Source organism: Plasmodium relictum (genome assembly GCF_900005765.1).
Source record: "Plasmodium relictum strain SGS1 genome assembly, chromosome: 13".
Taxonomy (NCBI): Eukaryota; Apicomplexa; class Aconoidasida; order Haemosporida; family Plasmodiidae; genus Plasmodium; species Plasmodium relictum.
The window spans coordinates 1,016,775-1,034,538 of NC_041691.1; the positions used below are offsets into that span (position 1 = coordinate 1,016,775).

A 17,764-nucleotide genomic window follows, 5' to 3' on the forward strand; every position below is an offset into this window, starting at 1 on the left:
ACAAAAAAATTTATAAGATATTTTAAAAAATTTTTTTTGACTATTTTATCAAAAATGATACTTTTTAAATAATGAATATTAAAGAAGACCAAAAATTATTTAATGAAAAATTGTGTGGAGAGTTGAGAAAATTACGAGGTTACAAAATTATTCAAAATGTATTCAGAGTTAAAAAAAAAAAAAAAGAAAAAAAAAAGGGACTTTTATATAATTTAATTGAATTAAAATATGTAAATAAAATACTATATCAGTTATATTTTCATAAAAAATGTATGAAAAAATTTATAAATGGTGATAATTTGCTTTGTTATACAAACAAAATCATCCAAATTAAAAAAGATAGAAATATAATTGTAAATTTCACAGATACGAATATTGAAGCATCGTTTCATTTTATAAATTGCGATAAAAATTTTTATATCTTTTGTAAAATTAATCATTATGTTAATAATGAATTATTTAATTGTAATAGTACATCTTCAATTATTCTATTTTTGTATGAATCAAATTATAATAAAAACAAAACTTTTAGTAAATATTTAAACAACTCTTCTAAGTTAAACATAACGGATAAACATTTGAGTAAATACTTACGCAAAAATAATTTCTTTAATGAAATTATTAAAGATACACCTACTACTAATACTAATAATAGTAATAAAAAATACAATATAGAAAATAAATATTCTTTAAAAAATAGAACATCTGTTAATAAAAAAATAAGTGAAAGAAATATATCTACTAAAAAAATTGTTGATCATTATCTTTTATTAATTAATTATTATGTAAGTTATAATAAAATATTACATTTTTCTTTTTTTCATACACTTCAAAAAATTTTATATAAATTTTTAAATGATAAAAACTTATATAAAAAAATTTATAATTATAACCGTAATGATAATAGAGGTTGTGATAAAATTATTAATTTAACTAATGCAAGTGATTATCATAAATTTAACAACTATGAATTTACTTTTGAAAGTGGAAGAAATGTAAATCATAGTAAAAATAAAGTAGAATATGACACTATAAAGGATATAAAATTAAAAACTCTTCATTTCATTAAAGAAAAAAGAAAATTTAGTTATTTTTTATATATTTTTTGTAACAAATGTAACTCAACTAAAAAAGTGAACAATTCTCTAATAAATATAAAGAGAAGTTTGAAAAAAATTACTCTTTCTTTAGAAAAAAATAATAAAATATATATATATAGCAATGTCCTGAAAAAAGAAAAAGAGTTTTTTTTAACTTTTAATAATATTAATAAATGTTTTTTTATTTTTATATCTCCTATTTTATTATATTTTAATAACAAAAATTATATTTTTTTAAAAATAAATACCAATATAAAGAATGAAATAAATATCCATTTGATATTAGAATTTATGAATGAGTTATTTCTTCTAATTCGTGAGATGTATTTAAAAAAAAAGTTGATAAAAAAATTGAAAAAATATATTTCTAATAGAACTTTAAAAGGTTATTTAAATTATAATTCTTTTAATAGACATAGAAATGAAAAAAGAGAAAAAAAAAAATATATATATACATTTCATAGTATTCTGGATAATTTTTTTTTAGTACAGGAAAATTATCATATAAATAATAAATTATTTCTTAAAATTAAAAAGCTTTTTGTTAAAATTAATCCATTAAATAAAAATGTTATTTTAAATTTCATTCAAAAGAAGTTTGAAAAATTGTGTGTGACTGCTGAAGAATTACTAAAGTGGAATTGGAAGTTTCGAAATGTTATTTTATCTAAAAAGGAACATATGTATATTTATTTTTTAGAAAAAAAAGAATATAAGAAAATAATTAATAAGGATGAAAATTTTGTTAATAATATAGGAAACAATAATTATTGCATTAAAAGTAATAGCAACAATGATATTATTTTATACAACAACAATTGTAATAGATTAAATCATAGGAACAAAGAAATTTTTAATTTAATTTGCGTTTTTAAAATTGTATCGATCAAAGATAAAATATTAAAATTAACTAAAAATATTTGTATATATTTTACACACTTTTTTAATAAATTTGAAAAGTTCAATATCTTTGATAAAATATATATATTAAAACATTTTCATTTTATTATTAATAAGTTTCCATATCTTTATATATTTTATATGGAAAGCAAAAAATGTATATTCTTATTCTATAGAAATTTTATTCAATGTAGTAATATGTTAAGTATTAAAAAATCATTGAAAGATAAATACAATAATCTATTAAAGTTAAAAAAAAAAAAAAAAAAGTTGTTAAAGAAAGTTTTTTTTAATGAGGAAACTTTTTTTTTCTTATTAAAAATGCAGAAACTGTTGTTATATTTTTATTTATACTTATTGAGAAAATTTTTTCGTTTTTCCTTAAAAAAAAATAAAATGCAAAATAAATTTTCTTGTACGAGAGAAACGATTTATGGTAATTTTGGTACATTTATTAAAAAAATAAAAAAAGAGAAAGAAAAAATTTATATATATTTTTTGAATAATGAAAGTATATTATTAAACTATGAAAATAACAGTAGTAAAAGTAGAAAGGCATGTAATTCGTTTAAAAAAAAAGAGAAAGAAAAAAAAAAACTTATATTTATCTCGAAAATAATATGTATTGAAAAATATTTAGTAAAGAAAAAAGAAAAAAGGATGGAATTATTAGACAAAAATAGTCTTCATCATAACGAAGTAAATTTTAATAAAAATAATATAAATAAGATGATAGAGAAAGTAGAACTGAAAATAGAGATAAATGAAAAATTTGAAAAAAAAAACGGAAATAAAAATTTAGGTATAAAAGATGAGAATCTTTACAATTTTTTCAAATTGAAAAATATGAAGAAAACAGTTTGCAAATATTTGTCTTATTTGATTGAAAAAACAAAAGAAAAAATTAAAAAAGACGAAAATGTTTTTTATTTAAACGTTAATTTACACAAGTTAAAACTGTTAAAAATAGTAAATCAACTACAGATTGAAATAAAAACTATTATGGAGTATATATATAAAATGAATGATAACAATGAAATTAATATTAATAATAATAGAAAAAGAAATGAAGGGCTAAATTTTATTGATTATCAAAAAATAGATAAATTGTTACTTTTTATAAATAAAAAAATAAAAATTAATAAAAATTTACGTATTTTTAATATCTCCAATGAAATATTAAAAAAGAAAATGGATTTTACGAAATTAATTAAAATAAATGATAAAGTAATACATAACTTAGTTTTATATGAGAAACAATCATTCGATAAAATATTTAAGAAAAATAAATTACTTTCTTATAAAATGACACTTAATTACTTAATTTTTTTTATAAATGGACATATTTCTTATTCCGCCAATATTTTTACTAATGATTACGAGAAACTAAATAAGTCATATAACATATATTTTGTAAATATATATAAGAACGACATCATTAAAAATAAGTTTATTGAAGATACTATGTATTTTTTAGAGAATATATTTGCATATATAAGTGATATTGCTACATTTATTAAAAATATTAACGTGAATAAAAAAAAAAGATTTTCTTTTAATATACGCAAAATATTTTGTTATGAAATACTACAAAATAAAGGCGTAGTTAGAAAAATTTATAAGGGTAAAAAAAAAGGGGATTTCTTTCTTAATATTTTCATATTTTTTAAGGAAAAAATTCTATTTTTTCATTCTTATAAAAAATATGATAAGAATAATAATTTATTTAATCCCTTTTTTGTTAAAATTTTGAATCAAAATAAATATTATGATGTTTTTTTAGATAGTACAAATTCTAGGACAGACAAAAATTGAAATAAAAGCAAAATATATTAAAATTGTAAAAATTTTGTATATTAAATCTTATAGAATATGCTTTATTTTCATATCAAAAAGATAAGAACATTTAACATAATGAAATTGTTTGTTCACTAATTTTCTCATGTTAATTTTGCATGTTAATTCTTTTTTTATACTTTAACTTATTCAATTTAAGAATTTTTTTTATTATTTCTACTACTATTAAAATTTATTATATTCTCCTATTATGAAATTATTGGATACAATTATGTATATATGCAAAATAAAATATTTGAAAAAAAGGATGTCTATTTTTCTATAGTACTGTAGTGATGTTCTTTCGTTTCATACTTTTCTTATATATAGTATATTAAAAATCTAATTTTTATTATTTTTAAAATTGAAAAAATAATTTTTTTTAAAGCAGTTCATTTTTCACACATATATTGTGAGTTCAAAAAAAAAAAAAAAAAACTGAACTTTTTTATTTAATTCCTGACAAAATTTAAGCAAATTTTCTGCAGGCATATGTGTGGTCATTTTTTTTTTTTTTCAAAGATATAATAAATCATAAGACACCAAAAGAATTAAGCATTATTGATTTTTTTATATATTCTATTAAGTTGGAATAGTAGTAGATACTATAAAATATTTTTTTTTAAAATAGATAGTAGGAAAAAAAAGGAAAAGTACTGTAGGCATAAAAGTAAATATTTATATACATGTATATGTATTTATAAAACAGCTTAATATAAGTTGAGGAAAAAAAAAGTACTTACGCTTGAGTAATAGAATAAAAATAGTGAATAACAAAATTTAAAATAAAGATACATCAAACTTATTTTATTTGAATGAAGAAAAAAAAAAAAAAATAAATAAAAGAATAAAGTTAATAATATATATATTTTTTTTTTATCTTATTTTTATTTATTTTTTTTTTCTGTTTTACGTAATTTATAAAAGATGGATTTAAGAAAATGGATATCAAAAAAAAGTTCTCTTACATCATATGATAAAATAAAATATGAGTTTTCAGATGTTAAATATACAGTTGATCATGGAAGATTGGAAATTTTACATGGAGTAAAAGGATTATTATTGCCTAAAACGATCACTGTTATAATGGGACCTAGCGGTAGTGGTAAAACAACTTTATTAAATATATTATCAATGAAAGTAACTGATGGGGTTCAAGGTAATTTTTTAATAAATGATACAACTAGAACTAAACATATAAAAAATCATATGGGATATGTATTACAAGATGATTATTTTTTGTCGAGGTTAACTGTTTATGAGACGATTGAATTTACAGCAAAATTAAAGTTAGATATAAGAGATAAAGCAAAATTAGATGAATTAGTTCATTCAGTTTTAGATATTATGAGTTTAACTCATGTTAAAGATACTATAGTAGGAGATGCTTTTATAAGAGGAATAAGTGGTGGTCAAAGAAAAAGATTATCTATTGCAAATGAAATATTATCTAATCCTCGTCTATTATTAATGGATGAGCCAACAAGTGGCTTAGATTCTTCATCTGCTTTATCATTAGTAGAATGCATTCAAAGAATAGCTAAAATATCGGATACTACAATCTTATCATCTTTACACCAACCTAGCAGTCAAGTTTTTGGAAAATTTGATAGACTTATAGCTATTACTAATGGTTATATCATATATCATGGAAAAACTACTCAGCTAAATAAATATTTAAAAAAGATTGGTTTTATTTGCCCATATGGGTGGAATGTAGCTGATTATTTAATGGATGTGTTAACTAACGATAATTATGAAGCAATTTTAATAGATAATTACAATAAATATCTTCATTTCGATAGTGAAGTAGGCTATTATATGAATATTGATGCCATTGATAATACTATTATTCATGATGATTATGATACAGCATATGAAAAAGCAGGAGCAATGGATAAATTCACAGAGAATAAAAATACTATTGGAATAAATAAATCTGAAGTTTTATCAATGCAAGAAATTCAGGCAAGGGAACAGGATTCAATAAAACTAAAAGCAGTTGAAAAATTAATTTCTCTACAAGAAAAAAAGACTCCATATTTGAGACAGAATTTTTTTTTATTAATAAGAGGATTAAAAAAGATAATAACCGATGAAATTACAATAATTAAAATGATTGATTTGGTTGTTATTTTAACATTATTTGGTTTTCTATGGTTAAAAACATTTAAAGAAGATAAAGAAGAAGAAATTATAGACACAATTGGTGCTATTTTTTTTATTCTTTCTTACTGGACTTTTTATCCAGCTTATTTATCTTTATATTCTTTTCCTTCAGAAAGAGAAGTAATAGCAAGAGAAAGAAATATGAAAACATATCAAGTAAGTAATTACTTTTTTTCTAAATTATTAGCTGAATTTATTTATTTTTTTATTATTATTGCCTTTTGGATTTTAATAACCCACCTAATTTTATATGGGACATTAAAGTTTGGTGTATATGTTAGTTATGCTTTTATAACTTTATTAAATGCTTTGATAAGTAGCTCTTTAGGATATTTTATATCCACATTATTTGACAACTTAAGTAAAGCTGTTAGTTTTCTATCTGTTGTCCTCTTAACTATGACTTTAACTAACGGTTTTTATGTTGAAATATCTAAATTGGAAGTACCATTCAGATATTTACAGTGGTTATCTTATCAAACTTATTCCGCTTCAGTACTTGCAAAAATAAAATTTGATAATACACTTATTAAGTGTGCATCTGACAATATATCTCCTACGTGCAGAGATTTTGGGTCATTTCCAGGGGATGTTATCATAGAGAAGAGATTTGCGACTTTACAAATCCCAATATCTATTTTTATTTTAATTTGCTTCTATGTTGTTATTAAATTATCAACTTATATTTCTTTAAGATGGTCTCAATCATTAAAAATGAAATAGTACATGTATATTTATATGCCATTCAACTAAAAAATAAGAAAATTTTTAATTTTAAGAAAAAATATTATGTATGTTTTTACATTTTCATGTGAAAATATTCTATATATCCTTAACATGTATCTTTTAATTTATAATTTATATAAAAGTGTAGAAAACATATAATTTTTTTCTACTTTTAAAAAATTAGCTTTTTTTTCTTTCATGGATTTATTATTAAATATTAGTATATATAGATAAATATAACTTTGTTTTAAATGAATTCAGAAATTATGCTTAATATGTACTTAATTTTTTTTTAACTAAAATTTCATCAATAGGAATATTTTATCTTAGAAAATATATAATTATGCATATACAAGTAAAATTTATTTTATATAATCAAAAAGAAAAAAAAGATTAACTATTTTAATTAAATGAATATAATTTTATTTTATCATCACTTTTTAATATGGAAATATGGAAATGCAAATTAATTACACTGAAAAATATGTTAATGCTTCTTACAAGATAGAAGTGCATTATATGAATACATAATAATACAAAAAAATTATTCTTAAAAAAAAAAAAAAAAAATTAATTATTATCAAATGAAATGAAAAGCACATTTTTTAAAACCTGTTATAAAATTTATTTTTCTTATTTTTATATGTATAAAATAAAATATTCCTGAATAATACTTAAACATTTTTTAGAATTCAAGTTTTTTTTATCAATTAATTTTTCATAAATCTTATTTTATTCTTCGATGTCACTAATAACATATTTAAACGAAGAAAAAACAAAAGGAAAATATGTCTATCCTAATGGGAACATATATATAGGAGATTTTAGAAATGAAAAATTTCATGGACATGGTATATAGAATATTAAAAAAAAAAGAAAAAAAAATTAACATTACTATTACTAAAGTTTAAAGAAAAAAATATGTATCAGGTATTACAAGCATATTTTATTTTTAGGTATTTTAAGTTTTAAGGAAAAAGGTAAATTTAAAGGAATTTGGAAAAATGGGAAAATTATTAGTGGTCAATATTATTTCAGTGATGGTTTAAAGTATGAAAATAATTGGAAATATTTAATTGATAACCCTTATTTTTATAATGAACAAATTAACAGCAATGAAGTTATTTACAAAGAAGAAAAAAAAAATGTTTACTTGGATAAAATTTATGATATAGGTAATGAAATTCAGGGTATTTTTTTTTTAAATCTTATATGAATTTATTTATTTTCCTTTTTTTTATACTCCATGTTCTTGTGTGTATATTTTTTTTTTTTCACTTTTTGGCTATTTAATGTATTTTTATTTACATTTATTTTTTTTATTTTTTCTCTTTCGGCTATACACATATATTATTTTTATTTTATTTTATTTTTGGCTATTTGTGTTGAATATTTTTTTATGAATTTTATTTTTTACTAAAAGTATAATGCATTTCTTTTTTTTTTTTATCTTTTTGTATAATGGTCTTTTTTTAAGGGGATGGATACTGCAATATTGAAGAAAAAATTGTGTATGATTTTAATAATAACAAAGAAATTAGAAAAGTGAATGAAAGAGAAAAAAATTGGATAAGAAACCATTGTGCAAAATACTAAAAGGAAAAAATTATATTAATCCAAAAAGTTATATTAATTAATAGAGAATATTCAATCTAAAATATATATTTTCAGTAGAAATATTATTCTAATTATTCATTGTTCAATTTCAATATATATATTTATTTTTATTTTTTTTAATGTAAATAATATATTGTACTTTTTTCTTAGTTCATTTAAAAAAAAAACAAAATAATAAAATAAAAAATTGTATTCCCATAAAAATAGGAATACGTGATGCTACTAATTTCATTATTAAATTTTTCTTGATAATTTCATTATGTTCCATTAAATTTTTAAAATTTCACTAAGTATATATTTGTACTTATTTTTTATTAAAAATGTATTTTTATATATTGAATTTTAGTTAATATATATTTCGTCTACATGCACATTTTTTAGTTTTAATATTCATACACTTTTTTGTTATTTTTGTCAATTTTTTTTATCTTAATTATAGAACTGTAGTATATTTTTTACATTATTATTAATCTTTTGTTTTTTTACTTTTGGCTATACTTAAATGTCATAAAATAACTTTATTTTTTAAAAATTTTTAAATAATACGTTTTTTTAATTTTCTTATAATACACTTTGAACAAAATGATAGATTATTATTACTGTTATACAAAAAAAAAAGGCGATGTCGGAAAGAAATGTGATTTTAAAAAGTCCAAAAGTCAAATTATAGGAAGAATAGAACCTAATAATGAGTTAAAAAATAAATTTATTTACAAGGAAAATATTTATTATAATGATGACAACATAAAAAAATTTAGTGAACAATATGTAAATATTGAAAGTTTAAAATTAGAGAATAAATTTTTTTATCACAACGAAGGTGGATGGACAAAAGATGTAGACATTAGTGAGCATCAAAACAAATTGAAATATATAAAGAGATTAGACAAGGATATAAACTTAATTAATAGCTTAAAAATATTGATGAATGAAACAACAAAAATAATAAATAAAAATAATAGTATCAATATATATGAAGAGTATTTTAAAAATGATTTACAAAATGAAGAAGATTTTAAAATTAAGTCTATATTAATAATAAAAGATAAAATGAGAAAGTACCAAAGATTTATTACATCGATTAAATGGTCTACTGACAACACTTACAAATTAGCAATATCTTATTGTGCAAATGATTATCAGAAAATTCTTAATAATTCTCCTAAGAACTGTTTATTATATGATTTGAATCAAATCAACAATCCCTATCAAACATTATACTCAAAGACATTTATAAAATGTTTGCGTTTTAATCATAAAAATTCTGATTTGTTATTAGCTGGATCTTATGATGGAACCATTAATTTATGGGATTTGAGAAAAAAAAATACTTCATGTGAATCTTCTTTAATAAATGTAAGTCACAAAAATATTGTTAATGATGTGATATGGATGCAAACTAAAACAAATAATCACTGTTTATCTATTTCCAATGATGGTTTATGTTTGATATGGGATATTCGTAATTTTTCTAATCATATTGAATCTTTTTATTTAACTAAAGATCCGACAGATTTCTGCGAGCTAGAAACTGTGAACGAAACAGAGAATTTAAAGTTATGTAATACCTTAAATAACACAGATAATACGAATAATTTACTTAACACAAGTAATTTACATAATATAAATAATGTAAATAATACAACTAATATAAATAGTTTAATTAATAATTCAATTAATTCAAGTAATTTAAATTATAGTGCAAATTGTTTAGAATGGAATTTAGAAGCAGGGCCATCCAAAATACTAGTAGGGACAGATGAAGGATATATACTATCTTTATCAAAAAGACAATCAAAAAATTTAGAACTTCTTCAAAAATATGGGGTCTCAAATGAAAAACATTTGTCAGGTATCACAAGCATAAAAAGGATACCTATCAATTTAAAGTACTTTTTATCAACAGATAAATGGGGTTTCAATATATGGTCGGAAGACATAAAGTTTCCTATTATTTCTAATTATTATAATGAATGTATTATTAACAAAGGACTATGGATATATGATTCTTCATTTTTCATGTTAATAAGAAAAGATGGATATTTAGATTTCTGGAATTTACTTTATAATTTTAATGAGCCTATTATTAAGCATAAAATATGCAATTGTTCTGTTACTGAAATAGATGCACATGCAAATAATAAATTTATATCTGTAGGGAATGAGAAAGGTGATATTCATATCTTAAAATTAGGAGAAAGTTTTTGTAAAAATTCTAGTGAAGAAAAAAATTCTTTAGATGAGCTATTTGAAAGGGAGTCAAAAAGAGAAAAAAACTTGGAATATATTAGAAAGCAACTTAATTGTATTAGAAAAAAAAAAGATTATTTAAATGTTCAAGATATACAGATAACGGAAGATGTTATAAAAGAGACAGAGAAGGAGTATGAATCATTAATTTAGAAAATAATTCCATATGTTTAAAAAAATAAAAAATAAAAGTATATATAATTGGGTAAAATTATTTAAGAGGACAAAAAAAAATCAATAATAAATAAGTCATATGCATAACAAAGAAGTACTTTAATAAAAATATTTCTATCTTTTACTTTTTTTTTAAGAAATTATACAACTTTTACTAGGATATTATTTGATGTAATCCTTTGCCTTTTTTATTCCTTAGGCTTATTACAATTGAAAATAAATTAAAAAATTATTTATTTTTTTCTTTTTTAAAATATGAATATTCATATATTTCAGTGAATTTATCTTTATACATATTTCTTTATATATTTCTAATTTCTTTTCCTTTTTTTTAAAGAAACAACATTTGGAAAAAAAAAAAAATTTTAGACTTACGATATATCTGAATTAATCAAAAGATGAGATACATACGAAAATATTTTCCAGTTAAATTATCTTAAAATTGTTTAAAAAACCTTTTTCACACGTGTATAATATAGATTAAAAAAAGAAAAAAAAAAAATGCATCTTTATAACAAAATTTGCAGTAGTAATATATAAAGGTATAAAAAATAAAAGAAGCAATATATTTAAGTTTTAGAATAAATATAAAAAGAGAAACCTATGATAATTTTATATTTTCATTTGCAAAATATAAATAGGTAATATTTATTCCTAATATTCAAAAAATTTAAAAAAATAATTTTTTCTCAAATTATTTCTTAAAAAAATTTCAGTTTTTCTTTTATATACAAATTAAAAAAAAAAAAAAATTATTAAAAAATTAAAAATGTTCATTGAAAAAAATAAAATTTATATATCTACATGAAGTTACTTAAAATTTGTTGATTAAAAAAAAAAAAAATCTTAATACATTAATCATTTTATTTTAAAAAGGTATTTTTGCTGATCATAGTTTTCATAACAGAAAAAACAAGTTTATTGGACTCTGAATAGGTATATAAAATTATATATAGTTCTTATAATAGATATTTCTTTATAAGAAATAACTTATATTCACTTGAATTATGAAATTTTTGTAACTTTTGTTTTCTTTCTTTTTTATATAAGAAATATATATATTTTTTACTTTTTTTTTAATTAGAAATTTAAAAAAAAAAATGACTAATAAATATAACAAAATAAATAAAAACAATTATGAAACACGAGAGGCAGTGTATTATAATGAAGGTAATAAAAATGATTGTGATAAAGAAAAAGATATAAAATATTTTAATGAAAAAGAATTAAAAAGCTTTTTTGATGAATGGCAACAATTTTATAAAGAAAAACTAAATGATGGAGAAAGAAAAAATTTTATAATGTTAGATGAAGAAAAAAATGTAGAGAATGGAAATAATGAATATTTTAATTCATATAACTATATACATATACATGAAGATATGATAAAAGATGAAGTAAGAACGAGAACTTATTATGACGCGATGAGAAAAAATGAGCATTTAATAAAAGATAAGATAGTATTAGATGTAGGAAGTGGTACAGGTATTCTGTCTTTTTTTGCTGCAAAATGTGGAGCAAAACATGTTTATAGTATTGAGAAAAGTGATATAGTTTATACAGCATTAAAAATAAGGGATGAAAATAACTTAACTGATAAAATTACTTTTATAAAAGGATTAGCAGAGCAAATTGAGTTACCAGTGAATAAAGTTGATATCATAATATCCGAATGGATGGGTTATTGTTTATTATATGAAAATATGCTTGATACTGTTTTATATTGCAGAGATAAATGGTTAAAAAAAGGTGGATTAATTTTTCCTGATAAAGCATTTATGTATATAGCAGGAATTGAAGATAGTATATATAGAGAAGAAAAATTTGATTTTTGGAAAAATTGTTATGACTTAAATTTTTCTTCAGTTTTACCAATACTCAAAGAAGAAGTTGTTATAGATTATGTTGATAAAAATTTTGTTGTTACAGATACATGTCGTATTTTAACATTAGATTTAAATACTTGCACAAAGGAGGAATTATCATTTGTTTCTCCTTTTAAATTAAAAATGATTAGAAAAGATTATATACATGCACTGGTCATATGGTTTGATGTTTGTTTTTCAGCTTGTCATACAGAAGTTAGTTTTACAACAGGTCCCTTCGGTAGTCACACACATTGGAAACAAATTGTTTTGTATACTGATAATATTATAACAGCCGAAAAAAATGAAATATTAAGAGGTATTTTTGCTTTAAAAAAAAATAAAAAAAATAATAGGCATCTTGATATGAAATTACATTATATTTTTGATGGTATACACACCAAAGCTAAGTCTATACAATACTTTAATATAAGTTAATTAAACAAAAGGAAAAAGATATTTGTTTATACAATTATATAAATTTATGCTTTCAATTAATCTTTTTTTTTTTTTATATATATGTAATATACACTTTATTACAATACATTTGAACATATTTTTATGAATTCTCAATTTGCAATTAAATTAAAAATTTATATGTACAAATTTATACGTTGTGTTATACTTTAAAAAAAAAAAAAAATACTATTGTTTTCAAAAAATTTTAATTTTTTTGTTTTCTTTTTTTTTCTTTTTTAATTATAATCCTTTAATTTTACACACTTTTACTCTTAACTTTATGTTCTTTCTTTTTAATACACATTTTTTCCTTTTATTTGCTTTTTTTTCACTTTTTATCTTTACTCTAAATCGAGTTTTTATTATGTAATTTCACAAATATGCAAATAAAAAATAAAGATGAACAAGGAATTAAATTTAAATTAATTTTCAACTAATGAAGTAATGATAAAAAAATAATATTTACATTTTAAAAATTAATATTTCTATCAATTTTTTTTTTTCAAAAATAAAATTATACTTTATAAGAAAATTAATATAAATAAAAATATAAAATTAAAAAATTTATATATTTTTTTTCAACTATTAGAGAAAAATACTGAAGTTTGAACACCTTTTTATAATACTTTTTCCTATTTATATTAATAATTCTTATAATATGTATTTTTTTTTAAGGATAAATGTCTTCATAATTTATTAAAATGAATATTTTTAGTGTGAAAGGAATACTTTTAATTTATTGTTTCTTAACAATGTTTTCTTATTTTTATTTTTTTTTATGTTATCATAATTATTACTGAAATATATAGTTTATTTAATGTATAGTGGTAATATATTATACCAGAATAACTATCAAAAAAAGGATACAAGGAAAATAAGGTTATTCTATTAAAAACCATGTCAATAACTTAACAATGTTATGCTTCTTAAAAATTTTATTTTTTAATTTACATATATATATTAGATGAAGTATTTTTAGAGAAAAAAAAATAAATGATACAAACTTATAAATACATAATATAAAAATATAATTTTTTTTTAAAAAAATACTTTTCTGAGGCTCTATATTTTTTATTAAAAACAACTAATTATATTTAGTTTTTAGTTCAATTGTTTTGCTATAACTTAATAAAAATATTTATAGGAATTTTTTGATTACAGAAAATAAATAAAAAGTATAAGAATAATATATATATTTTTATAAATATATAATTTTGTATATCGTATTTTTAACAATATTAAAATGTTTTTCTCCTTTTTAATTATTCCCATTACTTACAAATAAGTTTTAAGTTGGATTTTTTATTTTTTTTTTCTTTATATTTTATGTTGAAATATTCCTAAACTTTACATTTATTAAATACATACTTATACTATTTATTTTAATTGGTGCTTTTATCAAAAATTCTTACATATTTAAGTGATTAACAAAAAAGAAGAAATTGCAAATATTTTTTAAACCTGTAAAAATATTATCAATTTTTTTTTTATTGCAGTAAATAAATAAATATAATTTTTATCATAATTGTTTTTTTATTTTTTATATTTATAGAATAAATTATATATTGTATTATATAATATTATATTATATTTTTTATTTAGTTTTTTTTTAATTTTAATCGAAACATAGCTATTTATTTTTAATATTTTTATTAATATTTTATATATTCTGAATAAATTGTATTTATAATTTCACTTTTTTTTAAAGAATTAAATACATTTTTGAATAAAATTCATTTGTATTTTTATTCTGAATTTTTATTTTTATTTCAATTTCAATTTTAATTTTAATTTAAATTTTTCTTTTCAAAAAAATGGAAAAAATATCTCCAGAAATTTTAGCTGCAAGGGCTAAACTTAAAGAAAAGATGGGAGGTAGTCAAAGACAAATAGGAGGAAAGGGTAGTGCTAGAAGAAAAATAAAGAAGATTCATAAAAATTCTATATCAAATGAAAAAAAAATTAGCTTGATTTTAAAAAAAATAGGAGCTTCATATTTTGGTGATGTTGATGAAATTTCTATATATAGAACAGATGATACTTATTTAGAATTTAAAAAACCAAAATTATCTGCGTCCTTACCATCGAATACATATATTGTTACAGGAAAGTTTACTGAACAAAAAATTGATATAAACAAAATTTTTGAAGGATTAAAAGGAAATAAAAATTTAGATATGAATCTTCTTGAAAAAATTAAGAATGATCCTAATTTAAAAAATATTCTTAATAAAGAAAATAATTTGAAAAAGGAAAGCGAAGGAGTTGATATACCAGATTTAGTAGAAAACTTTGAAGAAGTTTCAAAGGAAGAAAAATAATGTATATATAAATGATTTTTTATAACTCTTTTATTTTATTTTACTTTTTTTTTCTTTTTTTTTTTTCTTTACGACAAAATAATAGTACATAAACAAAATTTACCAATACAATAATACAGATACTTATATGTACATAAGATTTATTTTAAAATAACTAATAATTAATTTGTAATATACTCATTTAGATTAATTTTAAATATCTAAATGAAAACTCTCAGAAGAAAAATTAATCATATCAAAAATTATATAATAAATAAACTTTTTTTTTTTAATAAAGGCATTTAAGTTTATATATAATATACACACAAAATAAAGAAATTTAATTGGATAAAAAAAAAAAAAAGCTATAAAAAGGTTGAAAACAACATATAAACTCAAAGATAAGAGTACTTCTTGTTTTTAATATTATCACAGATTTAATATTTTTAACTAATATAGGAAAACTTAAAGAGTAAATATTTTTTTTATTTCTTTCTTTTTTGATATAATTGTAATAAAACTTGTTTTTATTCTTTTCAAATGAATTATTATTTTTGAATTTATGCGATGTGTTAAACAAAAAAAAAATCCTAATCCTTTATTTATTTTTTTTTGCATATTAATGTAAAATAAAAAAAAAAAAGATTTGTTGATTCTCTTTTTATTTTATATATTTCAATGAATAAGAAAGGATATAAAATCCTTTTTATGTTCCTTTTTTTTTTTTTAAAAAAAATAATAATAAAGGCTTACTTTCATACATTGAATAATTTTATATAGGAAAAAAATATGAAAATAAATACGCATACTTTAAAATTATTAATATTTCTTAAGTATTTAAAATTATATAATTTCTGAAATAATGTAATTTTATGTGATAGCAAATATAAGTCATCAATTCTTATATCACAAAATATGAATTTTAAGTAAAATAAATTCTATATCTTTAAAAGAGGAAAAAAAAAAAATACGTAAAAAAAAAGTATATCATAAATATTTTTCATATTTGTGTTTCAAATTATAAACAATGAGAAATAGTTTTTATATTACACTTTGAATCTCATTTTATTTTATTAAAACTTATTATAGAAACCTCTTTTTACTTTTTTTTTTTTTTAATTTTTAAAAAAAAAACTAAAATTAAATTTTTTTATTTTTAATATATGATCACTAGAAAATTATTAAAATTATAGAATTTTTTTTTTTTTTTTAATGATTATATATTGACCCCCTTATACTCTCAGTGCATATAAAGAACTATTAAATATTTTTAAAAATAATTTTTTTTTTTGCAATAATGTACATGAATGAAAATTTTTATGCAAAAATTAATAAAAGAAAAAAAAAAAAATATAAAAAAATTTATTGATAATTTTATGTATGTATATATATATATTTATACATATATGTATATGTATTGTAACTAACATTTAAATTTTAGTTTTATATATATATTTTTTATAAATTTTTATATATTTTTTTTTGTAAGATCTGAAAAAAAAATATATAGAAAAATTATTCCCAGAATTTATATATTAAAAAAAAAAATATACGTATAAAAAAATTATATATATATATATATAAATTTATTATTTATATTATATTAATTTCTTAAGTAAAACAAAATGGGAGGAAAGTCAAGAGGTAAAAGATCAGGAACTAGATATAAGTTTTCAAAAAAATTTCGTCAACATGGAGAATGTTCAGCTAATAAATATTTAGAAAAGTTAAAATATGGAGATTATGTTGATATAATATGTGATTCTACCCAGCAAAAAGGAATGCCTTTTAATTATTATCATGGAAGAACTGGAAAAGTTTTTCATATTACAAAGAGGGGTGTCGGTGTATTGGTAAATAAAAGAGTTAAACATAGAATTGAAATGAAAAAGGTTTGTGTAAGAATTGAACATGTCAGAAAATCTAAATGTAATCAAGATTTTCTTTTAAGAAAAAAGCAAAATGCAGAATTAATTAAAGAAGCAAAATTAAAAAATGAACGTATTTCTATAAAGAGAAAACCAGAAGAACCTAAACCAGCTGCTATGATAAAAGTACCCAAATCAAAAATCATTACAGTTGAACCCTTGCCATTTTATGAAGAATATTAAATGATAAAAAAGAAAAAAGAAAAGAATATACGAATAAATTATCAAAAAAAGAAGTTTTAGAAAAAAAAAAGTAATATTGATAAAAAATGGAAGAGATGAAGCTGTAGAATTATTATTAGTATAAAAAAAATAGTACAAGTAAAGATATTAGAAAATAATAAAGATATATTTATAATAAATATAAATAAAATCAAATTAATCATTAAACAAATAAATGTAGAAATAAATACCATTTTTATTTTTGATTAATTGAATAA

At 19.0% G+C, this 17,764-nt stretch overlaps 7 protein-coding genes across 7 annotated transcripts; all 7 read left to right on the forward strand.

Moving 5' to 3' along the window:
- Window positions 1-71: 71 nt before the first annotated feature.
- PRELSG_1324600 (conserved Plasmodium protein, unknown function) lies at window positions 72-3,815 on the forward strand (the record flags this gene model as incomplete). Its single annotated transcript, XM_028678783.1, has 1 exon — window positions 72-3,815. One exon carries the CDS (start codon window positions 72-74, stop codon window positions 3,813-3,815), a length of 3,744 nt encoding a protein of 1,247 aa, XP_028535894.1.
- Window positions 3,816-4,763: 948 nt separating this feature from the next.
- ABCG2 (ABC transporter G family member 2, putative) lies at window positions 4,764-6,728 on the forward strand (the record flags this gene model as incomplete). The annotated part of the gene is made up of 1 exon (XM_028678784.1): window positions 4,764-6,728. One exon carries the CDS (start codon window positions 4,764-4,766, stop codon window positions 6,726-6,728), a length of 1,965 nt encoding a protein of 654 aa, XP_028535895.1.
- Window positions 6,729-7,473: 745 nt separating this feature from the next.
- PRELSG_1324800 (MORN repeat protein, putative) lies at window positions 7,474-8,327 on the forward strand (the record flags this gene model as incomplete). Its single annotated transcript, XM_028678785.1, has 3 exons — window positions 7,474-7,582; window positions 7,688-7,906; window positions 8,209-8,327. 3 exons carry the CDS (start codon window positions 7,474-7,476, stop codon window positions 8,325-8,327), a joined length of 447 nt encoding a protein of 148 aa, XP_028535896.1.
- Window positions 8,328-8,930: 603 nt separating this feature from the next.
- PRELSG_1324900 (dynein-associated protein, putative) lies at window positions 8,931-10,751 on the forward strand (the record flags this gene model as incomplete). Its single annotated transcript, XM_028678786.1, has 1 exon — window positions 8,931-10,751. One exon carries the CDS (start codon window positions 8,931-8,933, stop codon window positions 10,749-10,751), a length of 1,821 nt encoding a protein of 606 aa, XP_028535897.1.
- Window positions 10,752-11,872: 1,121 nt separating this feature from the next.
- On the forward strand, window positions 11,873-13,075 carry PRMT1 (protein arginine N-methyltransferase 1, putative; the record flags this gene model as incomplete). Its single annotated transcript, XM_028678787.1, has 1 exon — window positions 11,873-13,075. One exon carries the CDS (start codon window positions 11,873-11,875, stop codon window positions 13,073-13,075), a length of 1,203 nt encoding a protein of 400 aa, XP_028535898.1.
- A 1,835-nt stretch (window positions 13,076-14,910) lies between these two features.
- PRELSG_1325100 (basic transcription factor 3b, putative) lies at window positions 14,911-15,417 on the forward strand (the record flags this gene model as incomplete). The annotated part of the gene is made up of 1 exon (XM_028678788.1): window positions 14,911-15,417. The coding sequence occupies one exon, from the start codon at window positions 14,911-14,913 to the stop codon at window positions 15,415-15,417; it is 507 nt and encodes a 168-aa protein (XP_028535899.1).
- A 1,604-nt stretch (window positions 15,418-17,021) lies between these two features.
- Window positions 17,022-17,507, forward strand: RPL21 (60S ribosomal protein L21, putative; the record flags this gene model as incomplete). The annotated part of the gene is made up of 1 exon (XM_028678789.1): window positions 17,022-17,507. The coding sequence occupies one exon, from the start codon at window positions 17,022-17,024 to the stop codon at window positions 17,505-17,507; it is 486 nt and encodes a 161-aa protein (XP_028535900.1).
- Window positions 17,508-17,764: the final 257 nt, after the last annotated feature.